This window comes from Ooceraea biroi, chromosome 4 (genome assembly GCF_003672135.1).
Source record: "Ooceraea biroi isolate clonal line C1 chromosome 4, Obir_v5.4, whole genome shotgun sequence".
Lineage (NCBI taxonomy): Eukaryota > Metazoa > Arthropoda > Insecta > Hymenoptera > Formicidae > Ooceraea > Ooceraea biroi.
The window spans coordinates 878,921-905,078 of record NC_039509.1 but is presented as its reverse complement, the minus strand read 5'-3'; the positions used below and the strand labels follow the sequence as shown (position 1 = coordinate 905,078).

The following is a 26,158-nucleotide window of genomic DNA, read 5'->3' as shown; positions in this document are numbered from 1 at the left end:
AGGTGTGAAGGAAAAGATATGCGGTACGGCGCGGGGTTAATAGATACTATTGCGCGGTGCAGCGTAACGTCATCAATATTAATCCCGCGGCTGGGCGAAGTTTATCGCGGCACTCGGTTTCGCGACGGTGGTATGCCGCTTGCTCGGTGCCACAATTCAGCCGCAGAAACCGTAAGGAATTTTATGGGAACCGGCTGCGTATTCGACGGTGGGCAGAGACGGCGATACCTTCCGCGTTCCTGCGCGATTATGACGTACGCCCGATGAATGCGAAAAAATATCGCGAATGACTGCGCGTTACGGTATCCCACTGCTCGCGACCCTTCCTACGTATAATGATAAGCATGCTAATTTCGATTAGACGTACGTCGTTGAACGAATTAGCGTTAGCGGAAGCCATCATTAGGTCCTGGAAAATTGCGTTTCGCGTTTGCGATACGCGCGAGCGTTTTCAATTACGATGCCTCGCAATGTCTCAGATCAACTCATGCAGAACTTATTGTCTGTTACAGGAATATGCTGATAAGAGAATTGGCGGCCATTTGGGTCGCCGTCCTCTTGTGCCATCTTCAGCTAACGGAGTCTCAGGTGAGCATCTAAGTACACGTTATCCAGCCGAAGTCTAAGCGACATCAAAGCGTACCGCAGCACATTAAACTGTTACAAGTCAACTATTGATAGCCAATCAACTCTTCATGATCTTTTCGCCATGCGTTTATATCGGATCACGATTAACCGCCTGCCCTTTATCGTTATCCCCGCTACACACGGTCCAAGACTAGCTATCGTTCTCTCTCTCATTTATCGAGATTTGATAAAAATACCTCGACTGGTTTTTAACTTAATCACGTGGCCTGGCAAGAACTTAAGTGACGGTAATTCTGTTTGCGAGGTGGAAAAAGTTGCGGCCCCGCCGCGAAACGGACAGACGGTTAGGAGGAAAACGTACATGCGAGGGCGAGTGAGATAAGCCCTTCGTCGAGATTCTCGGGAGTTCAACCGCGGGCTTATGAAGTAATTGGTATGTCAGCGGCGGTTCTGCAGCGAAGTTATACCGGAGTGCCGGAGCTCGTTTCCACGAGATGTGGCATATGTGAGGTGAAAGTGAATTTCAGTACAAGCGCGCCCGCGCGCGTACTCAAGCCGAGAGTGTCGTGCGCTCGTGCACGGTCACGCACAGTTACAACATTTTAACTACAGGACGTGGTAGCCCGATACGAACGAGAGAGAAGAGAACGTTATGCTGGAACGCGAGTCCAGGACAAGCATTCACGCTCGACGCACTGACAAACGTTTCCCCGCGGAGCGAGAGCTTTGCGCGCGAGCTGACGATTTGTCTAGTCGATTTACAGCAGCAGAAAATTACGATTTCGACAAAATCGCTGCGGAAATGTCGAAAAACAGGATAAAGCTGATTCTGATCTCCGGTCTGACCATGCACGCGCGCGATACGTTGGCCACTTCGCTTATACGTTGGCGCCTTTGCTTTCAATACTCTTTTTAGAATTAGAATTTAACGGGCGTCACTTTCCTCGCGCGGATTCCTATCGCCTTCGTTGTATATTAATGCAATAAACGTACAATCTCGCGTGATGATGTAATGTCGATCTTATCGTAATCTGTTACGAGCGAATGAGCCTAATCGGATCGTAACTGTGCGCAACTGCGGCAATTCGTTGCGGGTGACTCGAGCTTTTCGAACGGACTCGCGCGAGGAACGCGCAGCCTACGTTCAACTTGCACCTCTCTCTGGAATGTAGCCACCGTTATGTCACTGAACACACGCGGTATCGAAGCGACGTCGAAATACAGATGCAAGTACGTCCAAGTAGCTCTCTCGAAGTAGCGGATACTTTCCTACTCCTGGAAGAGAAGACGCGAGAAACGAAGATCGTTGGACAGATTGCATCTTCACTTTCTCCTGCCGGGTAACAATGCGTCTAACACGTCTGAGTCTAGTCCGCGCCATTCCGAAGGCTCCGAGTCTTTAAAACTACACGAAACATTTTCTCAGGCGTGAAAACAAAATCCATGATTTATGACCAATAATTATACTCGGCGAAATGTCATTATCCTCAACTTGCTGTCACAACATGACAATCAATCAACATGGCTATCAATTTTTATTTGGATAGATTTTTATATATATTTCGGTCATTCTTCGTGAGAATGTGATTATAACAACAGTTTGTCACAGTTAAATTAATCGATATCATTTTATTTTACTTTCTCGCATTTAATGTCCGTGTTTTCAATATTGTAGCAATTTAAAGTTGAACTGCCAAAGTCTGCTTGCCTATGACGACGTCAGCAACCACCGTTATCTGAAAGCACTTTGTTTCTGTTGCAGGTTCCTACTACAAATGTCTTCACCTGTCCAAACGGTGAGTAACAATATTTGCTGGTGCACTGGTGGCGCGTGAGCAGGTACATCGTACCGCTTGAACCGAACCCTCCGTTACCTTGAAAAGGCCGCATCCGGTATTTGCGTACTTGTATACATGTCTCTATAGAGACAGGTTCGGGTATCGTCGTTCGTGACGGTTCGTGGCTTCGCAGCAGAGGGATCGAGAGTCGCATTTACATAAATGCGTGTTCTCGCAAAACTTCGGGCGAGTTGAATCTCTGAAGATTCAGATTCAACGTGAGGCAGAGGATGACTCGAACACGTACGATTTGCGCGATTTACACGACTTAATCTCGCAGAGTGGACAGCGAGATGAGATGTGAAAGTTGCACTATGATTAGTTTTGCAAACAAGTTTGAAGACCTAGTAGAAATCGTTGAGGTAGTTTAGATATTGGGCGACTTTTACTCTCGAAATCGGCCTCCGGTGATACCAGAGATCTTGCGAAAGAGCGACCGGATAATAAAATTGGTACAGCAACTTCCGAGATTTCGGTAAAAAAAATGTTAAACGGATATCTTTGAGTTAATGCTGCGCGGAGAGGAAAGATAAATCTCGGTTGGAAGAAGGAAGTTAAATCTCACCTGAGGGACCGACATAATTTTATTAGATGATGAAATTAGTCACGAGAGAGATGTTCGTTTGTGGGAACCTACAGTGCGCTTTTCCCCTGTAAATTAATTATTTATACCGTGAAGTTCTACCGTGAGCGAGTGTCAAAGTTCCATCGTTACTTCCGTGAATAGGTACCCGGAAAATTAACTTTGCGGGCACACGACGCAAACATTTGCGCTTGCAAATGAGGGAAATAGACGGATGCTCTTTTGCTTACTGGGCCACGTCTCCACGCACATTCAAATCACACGGAGGTGCTTTGAATCGCAAATGCACCGGCAATTATACACCGCGCTGGTGGCACGAGAGTTTCGAAAACGAGGCACACATGTCCGATAAATAAATCCCGCGAGAGAAAGAGAGACAATGAGGATAAGAGTTCGGCCATTCGTAACGCTGCTCCACTTTTCCTCGTTACTCGCCGATGCAATTAAGTAGGTTGCGCGTGCCATATGGGGCTCGGCTTGGATCGGTACTTAGCCATAAGTCATCGCGTGTGCCCGCAAAAATTGCAAGTGCCATTTTCCTCCGTATGTCTTTTCTATTATCTCGTTCCTTCCTTCACACTTCGGTTAATCCGCCTTTTTGAACGGTCACGCCTTCATCTTTATGGAAACTGCGACTGGAAATAGGAGAACGGCTCGAAACGGTCGAGAAATCGTTTCGAATGATTATGTTAATACGTTATGCGTTAATATGATAATACGTTACGTGGAATCGATAATTGAAAATTTATTCCATGAGAATGTAACTCGTATATATTATATAAATATTCGTTCATTAACATATATGCCGATGGCGCAATTCATTGCGATTTACAATACTTATACACCGTCGATGTCACAAATATTATACATAGATATGATAATTAATGATAATACACTTTAACGTAATACTGCATGTTATACAGAGCTTCGAAAAATATTCGATTTTAGAGAAAAGTTTTCAAAGAATTTTTCCGTATTAAATACGCTTGAGATTAAATGATCCGTAGCTGGCCAGCTAGGTTTTTCGATCCAGGTTCAGGATCCGTGTCTAACGCGATTGGATCGTATCTGCCCGAAATTCTTGTTGTACAATAATAGCCTCGTTGATGGCGGGGAGATCAGGTAGATCCAGAGGCCGCAAGAAAGACAGGACCAAGACTGCATTCCTAAACCGTGAATCCTTCGCCGCATCTGCTTTCTTCTCCGCCTTCTGTCCGCCTCATCTCCTCCTCAGGTCGAACGCCCGTTGCTCGCTTCGTCTTGTCGTTCGCCGTGGTACAGATAGCGACCCTAAAAATACACGGAGGCTTCGCGCGCCACGGTTATCTACCTTCCACTCGGAGGAAACTCGACCGAGCACAGAACCGTCGAACGGGATTCCAAAAAGTAGAACATCCGGCAACACACGCTCGCTCATCTGTTCTTACGCGATCATCCGTCGTACGCTCCATACGCGCGCGCGCGTACTCGCTCGTTCGGAGGTTTTTTGCGGAAGAGCGGAGAAACGATCGGGAAGGAGAGAAGAGACGGTCTTTCCACGTGCCTACATCGACCGTTTAAGGGATTATATCATCCTTCCGCTGATTCATCAGCGAATAACGATCGAATCTTTCTCGATGCCTTGGTCGTTTCTCTAATTCCTATTTTATTGTTCTACTTATTTAAGTTTTTCCATTTTCTGAATTATAAATGAGATCTTAATCATTTTTTTAGATATTTGCCTTCTGCAATCTTCTCAGTTTGATTTGACGATAACGATATTGCGTTCTTCCGCTACTTTCCGAAATTGATGCAATCGCGATAAGATGATATCTCGCCGTTACGAGATTGTTGCTTGAAATACCGTACGTCTGCTTGCTGAGGGAAAATAATATTTCACATACGTTTCTTGAACGAGAAATGCTAATGGATGCCAGGAGAACTGCGTGCGTGATGCGAACATGGCCGTTTGACCTTTTGAAAGAAAGGAAGGTCGTCATCGAGGTTCTCCCAGCGAGTCCAGCGCCAACTGCATCAGCAACATGACTGAGTAATGCCGCGGTTCGTTTCTCTTCTGCGACTCACGCGTTCCAATGAAGCGCAAAACTTCTTTAATTACGATCCTTTCTTCGTTTTGCAATCGCATAATAAAAGAACAAATCGTCATTCGTCAAGAACGCAAAATAAAATACACGAACTTACTTTCTCAAGAATTAGTTCAAATGACTTTGAAAAGTAACATACGAAATTGGAAAGTGTCCAGTTAATGGAATGTTATTCATTCTTCAGTGAATAGACGTCGGTCTCGGAAAGTGGCATTAATAATAAAATGCTCAGGATGATTGACAGAATGATTTACTTTAATCGAACGCTGACACCAATTGCTTCCGTGATAATAGAAACTAGTCCGTAATACACATGAATGATCGGCAGATCGATGCTGAGGTATAAACGTGATTACTTTTCAAATTATGTATGTAAAAACTTCGATCTCGTCGTTACTCAGTAAGTTCACACCGTCGAAGAAAATGCGCTTGTTGTTATTCCTTCGAGATTACCGCGAGATATCCTACTTACCAGGATTAAAACTTTGGTACTACCCAATTTACATGTTTCGTCGATCAGAAGCGAATCTCAATATCGCTGAAGATATTACTACGAGCCCAGGTCTCCGGTTGCGGCAAAATGGCTTACTTTGATCGAATCACTGACACGAATAGACTACGCGGAAACTCGAGAGCAGCATCAGACGATGAGCAACATATTATAAAATAAAAGCTCTCGCTCGCAGCAATGCGGATAGAAAATTTCATGCACGTCTCCGTCTCGATCAATACAGAAAATTATCTCCTTTGTAATCTCTTTTATTAAATGTGTAAGCGCCTACATTAAAATACTTTTCGACTAACCGGAATACAAGATTACAAAGAAATTTGTAAATCCCGTGTATATGAAATTACCAAATTTTTAAACCACGTATATATTAAATTACAAGGAAACCTGCGAGATGAGCATAAATTGAGAACATTATGATGCGAAAAACGCCATTTAAAGGATAGACTCGACTGTTAGACGCCTCTTTATATAAAAGATAAGCTATAGTGCTAAGGTAATCGAGTGAATGTAGGTGAACCGATAATACGAGCCGTCAGACGTGAGACAGATTTTCACTGTTTCACAAAGTCCCTCTCGAGCGGCCGTCAACCCCCGAAGGCACACCGTGCGCACTAAAAACGATCGAGGTCGTTGTGTCCGTCACTGTCAACTGTGGTAGGTCACCGATTAACCGCCTTTCCTGTCTTCTGTATGCTTCACCAGTAGGAGAAGATGATCAAAGTATCCGGTTACGCGGAAGCTCTCGTGGACCTTAAAGTAAGGTTTCCTTTAAGTAACGTGCCCCTGTTGGAGATTCATAATTTCCAACGATAAATTTATCACTTTATAAGCTAAAATACGTGGAAACTCGTGACAGAAAATTTACATATTCAAAAAGTTAAGCGCTTAGATGTCGGTGCCGCGAGGAACTTTCTGAGCGTGTACCGATTGTGAGATGCGAGAATTGCGTACTTGCGCAACGTTATTACGTCTCCGCGCTCACAGACGATTTCTGCAGACGATTTAACGCGACGTTCCCTCTCTCTGTCTTGCGCAGGATGGGAGCTGCGGGGCATACACTGTTACAAGTTCTTCAACATCAGGCATTCCTGGGAAAAAGCGGCGGAATTATGCAGGAGGTAAGTCACGCACGATCGATCTTCCCTCTTATCAACTCCGCTGCCTAAAGTTTCACTTTAACGACGTGCGTACGGCATTTCTCTCCATGAGAACACGAGGAGCCTTTTATGTATGATCGTCTCAATTCTGCAAAATAAAACATACATACGACCACGCAACGTCACGCGACAGAATTAATCGATCATCTTGGTACCATTGCAGGTACGGGAGCGAGCTGATGGTGGTGGAGTCGTACAGCGAGAACAACATGTCGGCGAGCATGATCGGCCGGCACTTGGATCGTTACTGGCTCGGTCTCGCCTCCCTCGACGATTTACGGACCAACACGCTCGAGTCCGCTGCGGGAATGCTCGTCTCCCAATATGCCGGTTCGTAACGCAACGAATTCCGTTTCGCATGATTTCCTGCATTCTGCGCGAGCAGTGTCCCGTAATCGAGTGTAGTTCCTGTACGCTTGCCTCCGCTCCTTTTTCATCTTCATTGAACGCGCCGTTTTACTCGTATCGTTCGCCATTAACGATCGATTGCTGCTTAGGGACCTTGACCGATATAGCTCGCGTAACGCGATTCTGCTGACTCGCAAGTGAGAAAAGACGATTCCGGAGGATCGAATGTTGAACGCTTCTCTTCTTACGTCCTGTGTTTCCTCCGCGTCATTCGTTATTTCTGGCTAACTGCATTAGAGTCATTAGATACTTGGGATTTCACTTGTCCGAGACACGAACGGTTACTTACGCGACGAAGATAAAGCTTGTTCGAAAGATAAACGTTTCGAGACGCAGCGCGAACGTGTTACGAAATTAAGTAGCTGATTATCGCGACGCGGACGTTGCGCTCGTAGCTCCGGTCTCCGGCGCGTAGTACGTGCGGGGCCAGTTTCTATCAGGGTCACGGAAACACGGAACTCGCGTACACGGCACGAAGACACACTTTTCCCACAACAATGCTCAGACATCGTCGCTTTGTGCCTGCGAGCTGCAATTTCCTCGTCTAGCACATTTGCACATGGTCCCCGCGCCACTGAACCGCATTATTAATTATGCCCCCTTCGTACTTAACGGCGTATCGTTAACAACGGACCTGATCATTAACGTAACAGCATGCAAAACGGACTCGATAGAATTCGTTCCCGCATGTGCATTGTCGGAGGCATTGTCGGAGGCATTCATGCAGTTATAATAATTATATACCGTTTGTCATAATTATGTCATCATTCATGACTTGTCTAACTGTGACACGGAAACGGCGAAGTACCCGCAGTATTTTCGACGTTTCCGATCTGAAGAGAAACGACATCTGATATTGCCGTTCTCACACTGCTTGCTGTGGAAAAATGTAGGTTTCTGGGCGCCGCGGCAGCCGAATCCGCATTCGGGCGAGTGCGTGGACGTCGCTCTGACGGACGACCGACAAACGTGGGAACTGACCACGTGCGAGTCGCTTCTCCCTTTCATGTGTCGTGCCAACGCCTGTCCATCCGGTAAGTTCGTTGCACACGACGAATCGCAAAGCAATCTCCTGTGGTCCCGTAACCACCGGGTTATTCATGTTTCACGATGGACGTGATGATGATCCTGATGCGGCTGACTCCGCAGGTTCGTTCCACTGCTCGAATGGCAAATGCATCAATGCGGCATTCAAGTGCGACAAGCAGGATGACTGCGGCGATTATTCCGATGAGTTGGACTGTCCGGCTAACTGCCAGTATTACATGGCGAGCAGCGGCGACGTCGTGGAAAGCCCGAATTACCCGCACAAGTATGGACCCCTCAGCAATTGCAAGTGGACGCTGGAAGGGCCTCAAGGGCACAACATCCTGTTGCAGGTGGGTCCTCCAACTCCCTCTCGCTCGATGAATGTGACGCTTAACGTTATGGCATGAGGGAGAAATGAATTGAATTGCACAAAAATTCTTATAATTATTGTGCATTTCAGTTTCAAGAATTCGAGACCGAGAAGAGCTTCGACATAGTGCAGATCCTCGCAGGCGGTAGAACCGAGGAGAAATCTATGAACGTTGCGACTCTCTCCGGCAAGCAGGAACTTAGCAATCAGCTGTTCGTCTCAGGTTCGAATTTCATGATCATAAAATTCAGCACCGATGCATCAGTGGAGCGAAAGGGTTTTCGAGCTTCCTGGAAGACGGAGCCGCAAAACTGCAGCGGAACTCTTAGAGCGACGCCACAAGGACAGGTGCTCACGTCACCAGGATATCCGCAAAATTATCCGGGAGGACTCGAATGTCTGTACACCCTGCAGGCCCAGCCGGGACGCATACTGTCTCTGGAGGTGCATTAAAATTTTATAGCTGCCTATATACAATAATTATAACATACTACGCACAAAAGAAATTAATATTAAATTAAACTTGTATACAAGTATTTATCAAATTTAATTAAATTTAATATTAATTTCTTTTGTGCGTAATATATTTTAATTTTAATATCTCGAATATTTTTTATTAAGGAAAGTATGTTAAATCTAAGTTAAAACAATATAATAAAATCTAAAGGTTCATTTAATTCTCCGAATTTGTAGATCGAGGATTTGGATCTTGAAATGAATCGGGACTACATTCTTATAAGGGATGGAGACTCGCCCATGAGCCGACCGATCGCGCGTCTTACGGGAAAATCGGAGGATAATCCAAATAAAGTGATCATGTCTACCGGAAATAATTTGTATCTGTACTTCAAGACGAGTCTCGGTGATTCCAGGCGAGGTTTCAGTATCCGCTTCACACAGGGTTGTAAGGCAACGATCATCGCGAGAAACGGGACGGTTCAGTCGCCTTCTTACGGCCTTAATGATTATCCTAACAATCAGGAATGCTTATATAAAATCAGAAATCTGGACAGAGGACCATTGTCTCTGAAATTCACCGATTTCAATGTTCATCAGACTGATTATGTGCAGGTAAATTTAATTATAACAATATAAACTATGAAGATGAAGATGTTCAACCTATGTTTATTATATAATTAACTTGCATTTTCGCGATATTAATAGATATACGACGGCTCGAATACAAACGGCCTCCGCTTGCATCCCGAAGGCGGTTTTACCTCTAATACTCGACCCAAAATCACGCTCACTGCTGAAAGCGGAGAAATGCTTGTCAGGTTCGCCTCCGACGCTTTGCACAGTAGTTCCGGCTGGCAAGCTGAATTTTCTGCTGGTAAATCTTATCATGCTCCATTTTTTAAATTTTATCTATTACAATAACGTGTGACAATTATATGAATGCATCAACATAATTTTTCCGTAAAATAAATTATAATTGTTTCACATTTTTTGTCTCATTTCTAACACTTGAGTTTAAGGTTCTAAAGAAAAAATCTATTTTAGACTGTCCGCCGTTACAACCCGGCGACGGTGCCTTAGCGTCGAGTCGGGACACCGCTTTCGGTACGGTAGTTACATTCTCATGTCCGCTGGGACAAGAGTTCGCCACGGGAAAATCGAGAATTTCCACGGAATGCCTACCCGGAGGAAACTGGTCTATTACGTATATTCCCAAATGTCAGGAAGTATATTGTGGTCCTGTACCTCAGATCGATAACGGATTTTCCATTGGCTCTACCAATGTTACTTATCGAGGACTAGCAACTTATCAGTGCTATGCGGGATTCGCATTTCCCTCTGGACGACCGACTGAAAAAATCTCGTGCTTGGCTGATGGAAGATGGGAAAAGAAACCATCCTGTTTAGGTTCGTCGAAAGTTTTCATTCAATAGTCAGTCGAAAAATTAAAAAACCGTTTGACGCATAATATAATAATTGTAAATTTAAGAATAATGCTTCATAATAAATAATTTATGTATGTTTTTGCAGCATCGCAGTGTGCTCCGCTGCCAGAGGCTCCTCACTCCAACATAACTATTCTGAACGGAGGTGGTCGAAGTTATGGCACAATTGTCAGGTTCGAGTGCGAGCCCGGCTACGTGCGAAGCGGACACCCCGTAATTCTATGCATGAGTAACGGCACCTGGTCCGACGAAGTACCCACGTGCTCTCGTAAGTGCAACAAATCTCATTTTAACATGTTAATAATAATTTTACTACCTATCCAGAATTAAAATACATGATATTTATTTTGGGCAGGTGCCACATGTCCAATATTACCCACGATTAAAAATGGTTTCGTCGTCGATATCGGTAGAGATTACTTCTTTGGCGATGAAGCTAGGGTACAGTGTAACAGAGGCTATAAGCTAACGGGATCGAACATTATACAATGCGGGCCTTATCAACGATTCGATAACGTGCCGACCTGCGAAGGTAGATTTTTTTAAAGACCAATATAATTATTTATTACGACGGGCAATTGCCTTAAATTCTCTCATTTTCTTGCAGATATAAACGAGTGTGCATCGAGCCAATGCGACCTAGCGTCTACCGAGTGCATAAACAATCCCGGTGCATTTACCTGCAAGTGCAAGTCAGGTTTTGCGCCAACGATGGAGTGCCGGCCTATCGGTGATCTCGGTCTTATCAATGGTGGCATTCCTGACGAATCGATCACGGTTTCGAGCTCGGAAAATGGCTACACGAAGACCGTAAGATGCTTTGCACTCGTTTAACACGAATAAATCCTTTTTTCTCTACTCTTATATATTTTCTCACAATTTATTAAATTATTTATATTTTCGTGTCATATAATATTAATCTGCATTTTCTTTTAATTAAAGGGAATTCGTTTGAACAATGGCGACGGCTGGTGCGGTAACAATATCGAACCGGGTGCGAACTGGGTGATAATCGATATGAAAGCACCAACGATTATCCGCGGTTTCCGCACGCAGGTAGTCGCCAGGATCGACGGGAACATCGCTTACACATCGGCTGTGCGAATTCAGTACACAGATGATATAACAGACGCCTTTAAGGACTACACGAATCCGGATGGCACACCAGTAGAATTCAGAATTCTGGAACCGATACTGTCCGTGCTGAATCTGCCTGTGCCGATCGAGGCACGCTACGTGAGATTCAGGATACAGGACTATGCGGGCGCGCCGTGCATGAAGTTGGAGATAATGGGCTGCACCAGGCTGGAGTGTACCGATATAAACGAATGCGTGATTAGAAATGGTGGCTGTCATCAGAAATGTATCAATAGCCCTGGCAGTTATTCTTGCATGTGCAACACGGGCTTCGAACTGTACAAAGGCAACGGCACGGCTGGGTTCAATCTGGCAAAGTCGGAGTTCGGCGAGAGAGACGGTGATCTGTACCAGAGAAATAAAACGTGCGTGCCATTGATGTGCCCGCCCTTAACAGCACCGGAAAATGGAAAATTGTTGTCAACTAAGGCAAGTTAAAGATGAAAAGATATAATTTTTCTCATATTTGAGTAAATATTAATTAAACGAGGGAATAAGATTGTTTGTTATGTTTCGTCGCAAATTATTAAAACACGGTTTTGAAATGTAAAATTCATTTGTTTTATAGGAGCAGCATCATTTTGGTGATCTCGTAAGATTCCAGTGTAACTTCGGTTACGTACTATCCGGATCTTCAGCTGTGATCTGTACTTCCTCCGGTGTCTGGAACGGAACTATCCCCGAATGTCAATGTAAATAATGTAGAATATTATACTTTGACAATATAGCGAAAAAATATAATATAAAATAAGGAATATGCATTATACATTTATATTCCTTATGTTACAATATTTTATAATTCAAAAATATATTTTCTTTTTACAGATGCAAAGTGCGTGTCGCTACCAGATGACAAGAACGAGGGCCTTTCCGTGATTCGAAGCGACGAAGCCAGCGTGTTGGTGCCCTTCAAGCAGAACGTCACCCTGAAATGTGGCAGTAATGGTCGCTACTTGCGCAACACCGCGACGTCCGGTTTCCGGCAGTGCGTATACGATCCCAAGCACGGCTTGCCTGATTACTGGTTGTCCGGCTTACCGGCGGCTTGCCCTCGCGTGGATTGCGGCAAGCCTCTTCCCACGCCTGGCGCCGAGTATGGCACATATCTAGACACCAAGTATCAATCCTCCTTCTTCTTCGGCTGTCAAGACACCTTCAAGCTCGCCGGTCAGACCAACCGCAACGACAACGTCGTGCGATGCCAGGCGAACGGTGTTTGGGACTTTGGCAATCTGCGATGCGAGGGACCAGTTTGCGAAGACCCCGGCCGACCGAGCGATGGTTATCAGGTGGCGCGCAGCTATGAGCAAAGCTCGGAGGTGCAGTTCGGCTGCAGCAGACCCGGCTATATCCTCATCAATCCGCGACCGATCGTCTGCATCCGCGAGCCCGAGTGCAAAGTCATAAAACCACTCGGCCTGACATCCGGCCGGATACCGGACTCGTCGATAAACGCCACTTCTGAGAGGCCGAACTACGAGGCGAGAAACGTCCGACTGAACTCCGTGACCGGTTGGTGCGGCAAACAGGAGGCCTTCACTTACGTGAGCGTCGATCTCGGTCGCGTCTATCGTGTGAAAGCGATCCTGGTGAAGGGTGTAATTACCAACGATATCGTCGGCAGGCCTACGGAAATCCGGTTCTTCTACAAGAGGACGGAGAAAGATAACTACGTGGTCTATTTCCCGAACTTCAATCTAACCATGCGCGATCCCGGAAACTACGGTGAACTCGCGATGATCACTCTGCCCAAGTTTGTTGATGCGCGTTTCGTTATCCTCGGCATCGTCAGCTACATGGACAACGCTTGTCTGAAATTCGAGCTAATGGGATGTGAGGATCCGGTGACCGAGCCGCTGTTGGGCTACGATTATGGATTCTCGCCCTGTGTGGACAACGAGCCGCCGGTTTTCCAAAATTGCCCGCAGCAACCGATAATCGTGCAAAAAGGAGCGGACGGCGAATTGTTACCGGTGAACTTTACCGTGCCAATAGCCATCGACAACAGTGGCAGTATCGCGCGGTTGGAAGTAAAACCGCAAAATTTCAAAACTCCCATCCGGATCTTCGAGGACACGGTCGTGAAATACGTGGCCTTCGATTACGACGGCAACGTCGCCATTTGCGAGATCAACATCACCGTGCCAGGTTAATAATTATTATAATTTTATTATCTTGATTAATGCTAATTGATATCAATATTTTTTATTTCAATAATTTTCTTTAATTTCATTAATACTAATTTTGATGTATCGCAGACGTGACTCCACCGAAATTAAGTTGCCCTCAGAGCTACGTCATCGAATTGATCGATCGACAGGAGAGTTATTCCATCAATTTCAATGAAACGCGAAGGCGTATTAACGCCACGGACGCGTCCGGCCCCGTGAAAATCAATTTCGTACCGGAACGCGCGGTGATCCGAATCGGCGGCTTTGAGAACGTTACGGTATATGCAACGGACACGAGCGGTAACAGAGCGACTTGCCATTTCCAAGTATCGGTCCAGGCGACACCATGCGTCGATTGGGAGCTGAAACCACCGGCTAACGGTGATTTAAAATGCGTCCCCGGAGACAAGGGCATGCAGTGCATAGCTACTTGCAAGGCTGGATACAGATTTACGGATGGTGTACCTGTAAAATCATACGCATGTGACGTTAACAAACGATGGGTGCCCACGTCGATGGTCCCTGACTGCGTTTCCGAGAGTAAGTTTTCCATTCCAACGTAAAATGTGTAAATATATTAAGTAATTAGTGAGCTTAAATTAAGTTTTCCGTGTAAAATTAATGATATAATTAAAACTCATAATTTATTAAATTATATATCTGCAGACACGCAACAGGCTGATTATCACGTAACTGCCTCGGTAAGTTATCGCGCAAACGGCGCAGTCTCACGATCCTGCTTGCCAATGTATCAGGATCTCATGTCTCAGTATTACATAAACTTGAACACTATCTTGACGCAACGCTGTTCCGCTATCAGTGTGAACGTGAACGTTTCCTTCGTGAAATCGATGCCTTTCTTAATCGAAGAAAATCTTCTCAAGGTAAGAAATACAATTACATATAATATACATTTTAAATATAAACTTTATTTGATTTAAATATTTCATACAAATTTTTAATTATTGATCTAACTAAAATATAATAGTTATACATTGATGAACAATTAAAACTAATATAAATTTCCGCCGAATTTCAGATGGACTTCGTCTTAGTGATCGTACCAGCGGTACGTCAACCAAAGTTGTACGATCTGTGCGGCTCCACGCTAAATCTGATCTTCGATCTGTCAGTCCCGTATGCAAGTGCAGTGATCGAGCCTCTATTGAACGTCTCCGCGATTGGCAATCAATGTCCACCTCTTCGTGCTCTCAAATCGTCCATCAGCAGAGGTTTTACTTGCAGCGTTGGTGAAGTACTGAACATGGACACCAACGACGTTCCTCGTTGCCGTAAGTATTCATAAATAGAACTATTTTATTTCCAAACTTTTTGTAAGATACTTCATTAACATGTCTCTGTATATTTCAGTGCACTGCCCCGCCGGAACCTTCGCCGGTGAGAAACAGAAGCAGTGCACATCCTGCCCGAAGGGCTTCTACCAAAATAGTGATCGTCAGGGAGCTTGTCTGCGTTGTCCATTTGGAACATACACGAAAGAAGACGGGTCAAAGAGCATAGACGACTGCATACCGGTTTGCGGTTACGGCACATATTCGCCCACTGGCCTCGTGCCCTGTCTAGAGTGCCCGAGGAACAGTTATACTGGCGAGCCACCGATAGGAGGCTACAAGGACTGCCAGACCTGTCCAGCTGGAACGTTCACCTATCAACCGGCCGCTCCTGGTCGCGATCGCTGTCGTGCCAAGTGCTCCCCCGGCATGTACTCAGACACAGGACTTGCCCCATGCGCTCAGTGTCCCAAGCATTTCTTCCAACCGCAACATGGCGCAATTACCTGCGTCGAGTGCCCCACGAACATGTACACGGACAGCTCAGGCGCGGTGGGCCGCGAGGAATGCAAGCCTGTTCAATGTACTGACAGCGTATGCCAGCATGGTGGCCTCTGCGTGCCTATGGGACACGGCGTGCACTGCTACTGTCCGGCCGGATTTTCTGGGAGACGCTGCGAGGTCGACATCGACGAGTGCGCGTCCCAACCGTGTTACAACGGTGCCACTTGCATAGATCTGCCGCAGGGATACAGGTGCCAATGCGCCAACGCCTATTCCGGTATCAACTGCCAGGAGGAGAAGACTGATTGCGCGAACGACACGTGCCCGGAAAGAGCTATGTGCAAGGATGAGCCTGGGTTTAACAATTACACTTGTCTCTGCAGATCTGGCTATACCGGAGTCGATTGCGATATCACTGTAAGCATTTTCTCATTTCTTAAAAATTCTATTTAAAAAAAAGCATATAACAAGCATAATAATCTGATTTAATTTTGTCTCGTGGCTTTGTAGATAAATCCTTGCACTGCCAGTGGAAATCCTTGTCACAATGGCGCGAACTGCGTAGCACTTCAGCAGGGTCGCTACAAGTGCGAATGCCTGCCGGGATGGGAAGGTCAGAGCTGTGAGAACAACACCGATGATTGTGCCGAACGACCCTGTCTACTCGGCGCCAATTGTACCGACCTGATCGCCGACTTCTCGTGCGACTGTCCACCCGGCTTCACTGGCAAGCGCTGCCACGAGAAAATTGATTTATGCTCAGGCAATCCTTGCTTGAACGGGATCTGCGTGGACAAGCTGTTCCACCACGAGTGTATCTGCCACCCAGGATGGACCGGCGCGGCCTGTGAAACCAACATCAATGAGTGCGCGTTGAAACCCTGCCGAAACAATGGCCAGTGTATCGATCAGATTGATGACTACACATGCACTTGCGAGCCTGGTTACACGGGCAAGCAGTGCCAACACACCATCGACGATTGCGCCTCCGATCCCTGCCAGAACGGTGCCACGTGCATAGATCAGCTGGAAGGATTCGTCTGCAAATGCAGGCCTGGCTTCGTTGGGCTGCAGTGCGAAGCAGAGATTGATGAGTGCTTAAGCGATCCTTGCAACCCGGTTGGCACAGATCGCTGCGTCGACTTGGACAACACCTTTGTTTGCCACTGTCGTGAGGGCTATACCGGTGCCTCCTGCGAGATCAACATCGACGACTGCGCGTCTGATCCATGCTTGAATGGCGCAACGTGCAGAGACGAAGTTGGAGGCTTCAAGTGTATTTGCCCAGAAGGATGGGCCGGTTTGTTCTGTCAAACGGATGTTGGCATGTGTCAAAATCGACCGTGCCAGAACGACGCCACTTGCGTGGACCTGTTCCTGGATTACTTCTGCGTGTGAGTATTTCTACAATGGTTTACGTATGAGCAATGAGTCTGTGGATTTACGTGAATTCTTTATCTTTCAGCTGTCCATCTGGTACCGATGGCAAACAATGCGAAACGGCACCAGAACGCTGCATTGGAAACCCGTGTATGCATAATGGTCGCTGTCAGGACTTCGGCTCGGGCCTGAACTGCACTTGTCCCGATGATTACACGGGTATCGGTTGCCAATATGAATACGACGCCTGTCAGGCTGGAGCTTGCAAGAACGGTGCCACTTGCATCGACGAAGGTCCAGGATTCACTTGCATATGCCCTCCAGGATACACAGGTATTTTTTATATTTAAATAGGCATTCGTCCTGTATATTTTCCGATACAGATCAATTATCAAATATCCAGAATTAAATTAATTTTTTCATTTTTTATGAAACTTTCCAGGACCTACCTGCGAGGACGATATAATCGACTGTAAAGAGAATTCTTGTCCACCGTCGGCAACTTGCATTGATCTCACTGGTAAATTCTACTGTCAGTGTCCGTTCAACTTAACTGGCGATGATTGCAGAAAATGTAAGTTGCTTAGACTTTTTTAGATTAGGAATAATATTAGCAATAATTATTTTTTTAATATCTCAAATTTTGCAGCCATCCAAGTGGACTACGATTTGTACTTCAGTGATCCCGGACGCAGCAGCGCCTCGCAAATCATTCCATTCTTTACTGGTTCGACAAAGAGCTTGACTGTTGCCATGTGGGTGCAATTTACGCAGAGAGACGAGGCTGGAATTTTCTTTTCTCTTTATGGTGTCAGGTACATCTATTTACTCATCATTTGTTCATAGTTTGTCAGTTATTTACAATTTGTTAATTTATTTTTATTTCCCTTTTAACTTTCCTTTTAATAACGATGCATTGACAATTTTTCTTTAGCTCGCCGCACGTCCCGACAAATCGCAGACTTATGATCCAGGCACATAGCAACGGAGTCCAAGTATCTCTCTTCCACGACCTGCAAGACGTCTATCTGCCATTCAGAGAGTACGCAACCATAAACGACGGACAATGGCATCACGTTGCGGTTGTATGGAATGGTGAAAACGGTGGAGAACTCATTCTCATCACGGAAGGCCTCATTGCCAGCAAGACCGAGGGTTACGGCAGCGGCCGATCACTACCAGCATAGTGAGTGATTCTCTGAAAATTATTAAAAATTTTGAGACATTTTTTTGTCTCATATTTTTGAACTATTGTTCACGAAAGATCAGCATTTATTAATGAGATAATTTTTGCAGCGCATGGGCAGTGTTAGGAAAGCCGCAGAGCGAGAACATGAAGGGTTACACGGAATCAGGTTTCCAGGGTCACCTGACGAAGGTGCAAGTTTGGGGCCGTGCATTACACGTGACAAACGAGATCCAGAAACAAGTACGCGACTGCCGAACGGAACCGGTTCTCTATCAGGGTCTGGTGCTGACGTGGGCAGGATACGACGAGACCGTAGGCGGAGTCGAGAGAGTCGTACCATCACACTGCGGACAGAGAGTGTGCCCGCCCGGTTACGGCGGTAACAAGTGTCAACAGCTCGAGGCTGACAAGATACCACCCAAGATGGAACATTGTCCTGGCGATCTCTGGGTAATTGCGAAGAACGGATCATCCATCGTCACCTGGGACGAGCCGCGCTTCAGTGACAACGTTGGAATCGTCAAGATTCAGGAGAAGAACGGACATAGATCCGGCCAGACTCTACTCTGGGGCACTTACGACATCAGTTACGTGGCTTACGATCAGGCCGGAAACTCGGCTAGCTGCAGTTTCAAAGTTTACGTGCTGTGTAAGTAAAATTTTATCACTTCATCAATACTTGATATTGCCATTGCGCGTGAAATGCTTGAACAAGTTCTCTCCATTGCAGCGGACTTCTGTCCGGTGTTGGATGACCCCATCGGTGGCACGCAACAGTGCAAAGATTGGGGCTCGGGTGGTCAGTTCAAGGTCTGCGAGATTTTCTGTAACGACGGACTTCGGTTCTCGCAGGAAGTACCTAAGTTCTATACGTGCGGTGCCGAAGGCTTCTGGAGACCAACCAACGATCCCAGCCTACCTCTGGTCTATCCTGCTTGCACGAGTAAGCATAATGTTTGCATATTCTGAATTAATCAATTAATTGATGGATATTAATATACATGTTTTCTGAATTATACTTTAATTGACGTATCTTTCGTCAGGCGCTACATCAGCCCAGAGAGTCTTCAGAATTAAAATGAACTTCCCCACATCGGTTCTCTGCAACGAGGCTGGTCAGGGCGTACTCAAACAGAAGGTTCGAAATGCCGTGAATTCTCTGAATAGAGACTGGAACTTCTGCTCGTATTCCTACGAAGGTAATGCGCTGTTTGTGAATGAAAAATTCTCTATATCTCATCGTATATTTTGTACGGTAATCTAATTCGTTCGCTTCCAAATGCTTCAGGAACTCGCGAGTGTAAGGATCTTAATATCGATGTACAGTGCGATCATCGCATACGCACGACGAGAGAAACGAGCGAGGAAGACGGTGGGACGTATGTCGTTTCCGCCGTTGTGCCGGCAGAGCCGTAAGTACAAATTCACATTATTAATTTTAAGAATCGCCTCAAAAAGATATTTTGCCGTTTAGACATTTGCAGGTGCAATTCGCAATTTTTAAAGTCCATCAATTCGCCGATTGTTCCAAGCGCGTTCTAAATGTTCAAAGCGATTACAGCCTTGAAAATCATGGCTTGCTCTTGTGTCTCAATGTCTCAATCATGTCGATCATTTACGACTGCTTAGACATGTCAGTGTTTGTACTGTCTACCCCGCGCGTTTCGCTTACAGTAAATCTCACAATCACTACTGAGCCCATTTCTTGTTACTTGTGTTGCCTCATAGAACGAGACAGGGTCGCCAAGGCAGTGATACCTACGAAGTGGAGATATCGTTCCCGGCGATAAAGTAAGAATAGCTCTCTCGATTAATGCCACGCGCAATTCCGCTCATTTACATGCCATTCGATGTCATCTCTAATACGTTATCATGCTAAACAGTCATACACCAACCAATCAGTGTAATCAGTAACCATTCCCCGCGCGTCCTGTGCAATAATTGTGTATAACTCTTGGATTTGTAATGAGCATCGAACGAGCGACGAGTCACACTAACGACTAATCCTGACGTGGCCGATAGGCCGTGTCAGATCAAGCTCCACACTTGTGCGGAAAGTAAGAGGGTGTGCACGTTGTTACTAACTGATCGCGCACGACCACACACCACACGTACAGGTGGAACGTCATCATTTACACCAAATGCAAGAAATATTACATTTTCTGATAGTAATAACAGCAACAATGTAACAAAATCCGCGTAACCGAGCTGGGAGATCGCTTATCATTTATTCACTGAAAAATCACTCGCATTCGACCATTGCCATTGGATAACGGACAGAAAAATCAGGCACGTAAAATTGTAGATTTTACAAAAATTACAGCATTTGTCAATGATGAAATTCGAAGATCAAACTGTGGATGGTTGGATAAGTAAAACTTATTTAAGCACTCAGCAGCTCCGGTTTGCGGTTACGATAATTTTAACATACGACTTCGATGCCACCAAGATTATTTATGACTAAATGCAATTAATATGTATCGATTGCAATTATATATATATATTGATGGTATGAGTGCGGTTTAACCTACGGCACACGAGTTCGCTGACGAGGATCCTGGTCTAAAGACAAGACTGCCTTAATTACACTCGCCTCAAGATAATAACGGCTGTACATATTTGCGCAAATCCTGTCACGCCTGTTGCTACCGCAAAAACTCCACCGATTTACAGATTAATAATACCCGTTTGTGTTTCGCAGCGATCCAATCCTGAACGCTAACTCGAACGAGCGCTCCACCGTGCAAAAGTTGCTCGAAAGATTGATTCTCGAAGAGGACCAATTCGACGTCCACGACATCCTGCCTAACACTGTTCCAGACCCCGCATCTCTCGTTTTGGAGTCCGACTATGCTTGTCCGATCGGCCAAGTTGTCATGGCACCAGATTGCGGTGAGTTAATGTCTAAAATAAGAATTTATTATTTCAGAATGAAAGAAATACAAGAAGCTTAAGCAAAAGATTATCGTACAAATTTCCAATGCGCGTTTTCAAATAAACTTTTGCAAAATATTAAAATCCTCTAACAAAAACGCAAAAGATATATTTCAAGTACCTTCAGCGACGTCTGAATACACAGCGAATAAATTTACTAGAGTTCCATCCACTTTTCAAAATAATATATTCGATGCCTCCTTATTCTTCCAGTGCCTTGCGCAGTGGGCACTTATTACGACGAGGAGACGCAGCAGTGCGTGTCCTGCCCCGTGGGTAGCTACCAGAGCGAGTCCGGTCAACTGAGATGCAGTTCCTGTCCGGTGATCGCCGGTCGTCCCAGCGTGACTGTGGGTCCTGGGGCGCGTAGCGCGGCGGACTGCAAGGAACGTTGTCCTGCTGGCAAATACTACGATGACGTGGCCGGTCTCTGTCGCAGCTGCGGCCATGGATTCTACCAGCCCAGCGAGGGCAGCTTCTCTTGCTTGCTGTGCGGTCTTGGAAAAACTACCAGGACAGCCGAGGCGGTGTCCCGCGAGGAGTGCCGAGACGAGTGCGGTTCCGGACAACAATTGGCCGTCGAGGGAAAATGCGAACCTTGTCCTCGCGGCACTTACCGCACTCAAGGAGTCCAGGCGTCCTGCCAAGCCTGTCCTCTCGGCAGAACAACCCCGAACATGGGATCCGCCGCCATCGAGGAGTGCTCGCTCCCGGTCTGCGAGCCGGGAACTCACCTGAACGGCACTCTCAACGAGTGCGTCGAGTGCAAGAAGGGAACGTACCAATCGGAACCGCAACAAACCTTCTGTATCCCGTGTCCGCCAAATACTAGCACTAAAGGACCTGCCGCTGTGAGTTTCACTAATAATAAATACAATAAACAATATATTTTATAATATATTTTTTACTAACAAAGATGAAAACATTTAAGAAGAGTAATTTTGGGAATATGGTAATGTTCAATAAACAAATAAAAAATTTATATGGATGTATAAGGGTTGAAACAGCAATGTAATAAACGATCTTTGCGTCCGTTGACAGACAAGCAAGGCAGACTGCACGAATCCGTGCGAGACGAGCGGCGAGGAAATGCACTGCGATGCAAACGCGTACTGTCTACTCATACCAGAAACGAGCGACTTTAAGTGCGAGTGCAAGCCCGGATACAACGGCACCGGAACCGTATGCACGGACGTGTGTCTCGGCTTCTGCGATAACGAGGGTGTCTGCCTGAAGGACTCGCGCGGCCAGCCATCCTGCAGATGCAGCGGTAGCTTCACCGGCAAGCATTGCACGGAGAAGTCCGAATTCTTCTACATCACCGGCGGCATAGCGGGAGGTGTTATCTTGATAATCATCGTGGTGCTGCTTGTCTGGATGATTTGCGTCAGGTTAGTGGAGGAAACCGATCGAAGATAATTTATAAGCACGCGATAACGACGCGTCTGTGACGTGAAGACCTCGAAAATAATCTCTTTTTTTAATCGCGAAAAAAGATTAGCATCATTTGAACATTGAGAATTGATATTTTGATCGAAATAGAATTTAGATATCAATGATAATTTAATCTCTTTCAACAGAGCCTCCAGGAAAAAGGAACCGAAAAAGATGCTCACTCCAGCAACTGATCAGAATGGCTCTCAAGTGAACTTCTATTACGGGGCACCAACGCCATATGCCGAGTCGATAGCACCATCACATCACAGCACGTACGCTCACTATTATGACGATGAGGAGGATGGTTGGGAAATGCCGAATTTCTATAATGAGACTTACATGAAGGGTAAGCATTGAAATCGTAATTTAAATTCTAATGACATAAAATTATGAGAAAGTTGCAAATTAATTTTTGTCTCCCCGTACAGAGAGCCTGCACAACGGCGGCAAAATGAACAGTCTTGCTCGGTCAAACGCCAGTATTTACGGCACGAAAGACGATCTTTACGACAGACTGAAGCGTCACGCGTATACCGGTAAAAAAGGTACAATCCAGCAACTACCCTCGTAATCATACTAATCAACGCCGGCTCATCATACGCTTGCGTGCGCCGTCCGAAAATTACTGCCAACAGGATCGGATGCAACGCGCCCCGCGCACGACCGGCTGCTTATTTATTGATTAATTGATAAGTCTACTACGTATATCATATATGCTACGTCTTTTTGCGGTCGTAGAACACGTAACAAATTTTCGCTACACTCGATTAACGTAACGAGGAAAGCGGAGTGACCAGCGCGCTAACTCAGAAACGTTCCTGACGTGTGTATTGCGCCGTGCAGCATGACAAATAACATTACAAAATATCCATTTTGCAGATAAGAGCGACAGCGACAGCGAAGGCCAGTGACCGGGTAGAACAATGACTTTCATGCCAACGTAGGGTACGAAAAAGCGAGAGATATCGGTGTAATCAGACGGGACGACGACGGTATCTCATCCTTCGTGCGACGTCGTCGTCGTTGCTTCTCCCGATCGACGGATCGTGATTATTTATTACACACCTTGTGACTCATCTTGTGACGTCCGCGCGAGATCCGCGGCCGTCCTGATCGAGCGATCGGAACTAGGTGAGAAGGCGGAGAAGGAGGGAGAGAGAACGAAAAGGAAGACGGCCCGATCGGAGCCGTGGGATCTCGCGTCGATGCGGAGAGACACGCTTAAATCGACGATCAGCGAGCGACGCAAGGGTCCTGGAACGACGATCGGCCTGCCGATCGCCGCTTCGGCACGCGTCCGCGCGCGAGAACGGCTCTCCCCCCCCCCGGGAACTCGCGGCCGGGAGATGCTGCCAGAGCCACAAAACCTGATGAAAATGGGACTCCGTCTGTCCTTCGAAGCGAAATTCGATGCGTGTTCAATAATTAAAGAGACTTACGCGCGTGTGCGCACGCGCGCGCGAGGTTGTAATTTTTTGTAATTTAATACCGCGTAGACGTTAAGGATCACCCCCTCAAACCTCCAATCAATCAACCAACTGCCCCAAACCTCCTCCCATACTCCCTCCTTCTTATTAACTCATATAAGATTAATACGGTGCGTACGTGAGAGGAACTCTGTGTGCTTGTATGTTAATAGTAACTTTACGTACGATGGATTTATATTTTGTTACTCGGATGGTATACGCGTTCACGTTGTAATATAATAGTGTGCGGGTGCGCGACACGAGCACGACCGGGAAAGTCCCACGAGTTCTCCGAGTTCAATCTCAACCAGCGAGAATGAAAGTAGATCGGAGCAGGAAGAAGGCGGAGTCTCGTGAAGAACCCTCGTGTGAGAGGATCGTTTTGTGTCGCGGTGACCGAAAGACATGTACTCTGAAAATTTTATTACTCGGAGCCTCTCACTGGACACGGTGGTTTCTCTCCATCTCTCTCTGTAAAGACAGGAATGTGGAGCCACCGGATGTGACAAACGATGAACTCTGTGTCCGCGCGGCGGACGTGCACCGAACGATGCCTACCACGCTGTTTTTCATTTATGTTGTAAAAACTTTAACAAATAGTTGTTTTTTTATTAATAAAATGTATTTCAATAAAATGACTCGATGTATTTAACTCGCACTGTATATTGAAATCCTAGTGTGTAAATTGAATTTTTAATAATTCTCTCGGAATGCCATTTATAAGATCCGCTTATTTAATTCTATCGGTATTACTCTGTGCATTTTATCTCTAAAATCGGAGTTTTCAATATTATCGTTATTCGACTGAGAGGCGTTATCCGGAGCAGTTTTATCGCTCGTTTTTTTCGGATCGACGCAAATATCCATTTGTTTGTCTGCGAAATCGCTATCGTCGCCATCAGTGGCGTCACTTGCTTCACCATCAGATTCAAATTCCATTGGGGTGTTAACGGGACACGACCTCGCACATTCTTTTGTGTTAAGAAGATGTAGTATAACGTACAGTACAATGGAATAGAATATACAATGCAAAACATACCACGCTGACTGTTGTGCTTCAGCATATTGAGAGCCCTGATAAAATCTGTGTCGCAGCGACCGCGCTTCAATACTGTCCGTGATGAGAATCGGATTTTAGTGTTTTAATGCATCATCGTACTAATTCATTTTTAATTGCGCAATATTTATTGCGCGTATATGTAATTACGATACTTAATCGTTTAATCCATACATCGGTTTCCAACATCGCGAGCCTCTGCGTAATCTCTCGTCATTAAAGCAAGTACAAACTAGAATAAGAGGCGCCTAATTAACATTTATTTTACAGAAATGATCTGCAAAATTATCCTCAAAGTTTCACTTTTTCGTACTTCAATGCGATCCTCATAACTCGCGCTGTGTTCTTCATTCATCGTGGACGCTGCGTTCAAGAGAGCTTTTTATATCTGTACTTCACTGATAACCATTTTTGGCCAGAGATAAGAATTCACGGTATCGCTTATCAACTTATTTGCAACCTGATTATGAAGTGAAAATATCAATGCTTCGTCATTTCGAAATATGAGATCAGTTATCTTACTTATTTTTGCAGATGTTTCTCTATTCCATGGTAAAGTGAAGGAGAAGCAATTTTAGTTTATTAATACGTGCAATTTAAAATGCAGAGACAGTCCTGAATTTATCAATATAACAATCGCCACGACGTTCGTGTGTTATCGATACATATTTATTATTAATATGACACCAACTTCAAATAAATTTTGTCGAAGTACAAATTTGTACAGATTTGTTCTCAGTTGTTTGATTATTTTATACGTTGAATTCTGTAGGAATAAAACGTAGCAACTGATTATTACAGAACTGTTTGGTGTCATGTAGAAAAAGAAACGCCCGTTTCGGAGTTGGGAGGCTGCGACGATCTGCGAAACATTATGATAATCACGCATGTGGGCGAAAAAAAGAAGTCGTTGGAATGCGGAGTGACGCACTCCAAAGACCCTTCGATTTATACATTTTCCTTGTACGGATTCGTGGAAGAAACACTATTATAATATCAATAATGCACTGTCATTAATGCATTATTCCTAAAGGAATTCCGTCAAACTATTTTTAAATAAGCTTAGTTTTTTATAAATTTAATTATACGTAAAACTCTTATATAATATATCGTGAGAAA

At 45.4% G+C, this 26,158-nt stretch overlaps 1 protein-coding gene across 1 annotated transcript; it reads left to right on the top strand.

The window, feature by feature from the left end:
• Positions 1 to 512: 512 nt before the first annotated feature.
• On the top strand, positions 513 to 24,634 carry LOC105283614 (sushi, von Willebrand factor type A, EGF and pentraxin domain-containing protein 1). The gene is made up of 36 exons (XM_026968724.1): positions 513 to 588; positions 2,351 to 2,384; positions 6,641 to 6,722; positions 6,925 to 7,091; positions 8,063 to 8,203; positions 8,319 to 8,548; positions 8,659 to 9,012; positions 9,262 to 9,639; positions 9,733 to 9,901; positions 10,072 to 10,434; positions 10,558 to 10,740; positions 10,828 to 11,004; positions 11,080 to 11,282; positions 11,415 to 12,038; positions 12,178 to 12,301; positions 12,435 to 13,757; positions 13,868 to 14,320; positions 14,447 to 14,664; positions 14,820 to 15,072; positions 15,152 to 15,993; positions 16,087 to 16,970; positions 17,042 to 17,289; positions 17,399 to 17,530; positions 17,606 to 17,771; positions 17,891 to 18,142; positions 18,253 to 18,794; positions 18,876 to 19,088; positions 19,189 to 19,344; positions 19,434 to 19,557; positions 19,874 to 19,936; positions 20,847 to 21,037; positions 21,293 to 21,930; positions 22,121 to 22,470; positions 22,660 to 22,862; positions 22,945 to 23,061; positions 23,396 to 24,634. Exons 1-36 carry the CDS (start codon positions 517 to 519, stop codon positions 23,425 to 23,427), a joined length of 10,701 nt encoding a protein of 3,566 aa, XP_026824525.1. The 5' UTR covers positions 513 to 516; the 3' UTR covers positions 23,428 to 24,634.
• The last annotated feature ends 1,524 nt before the right edge of the window (positions 24,635 to 26,158 follow it).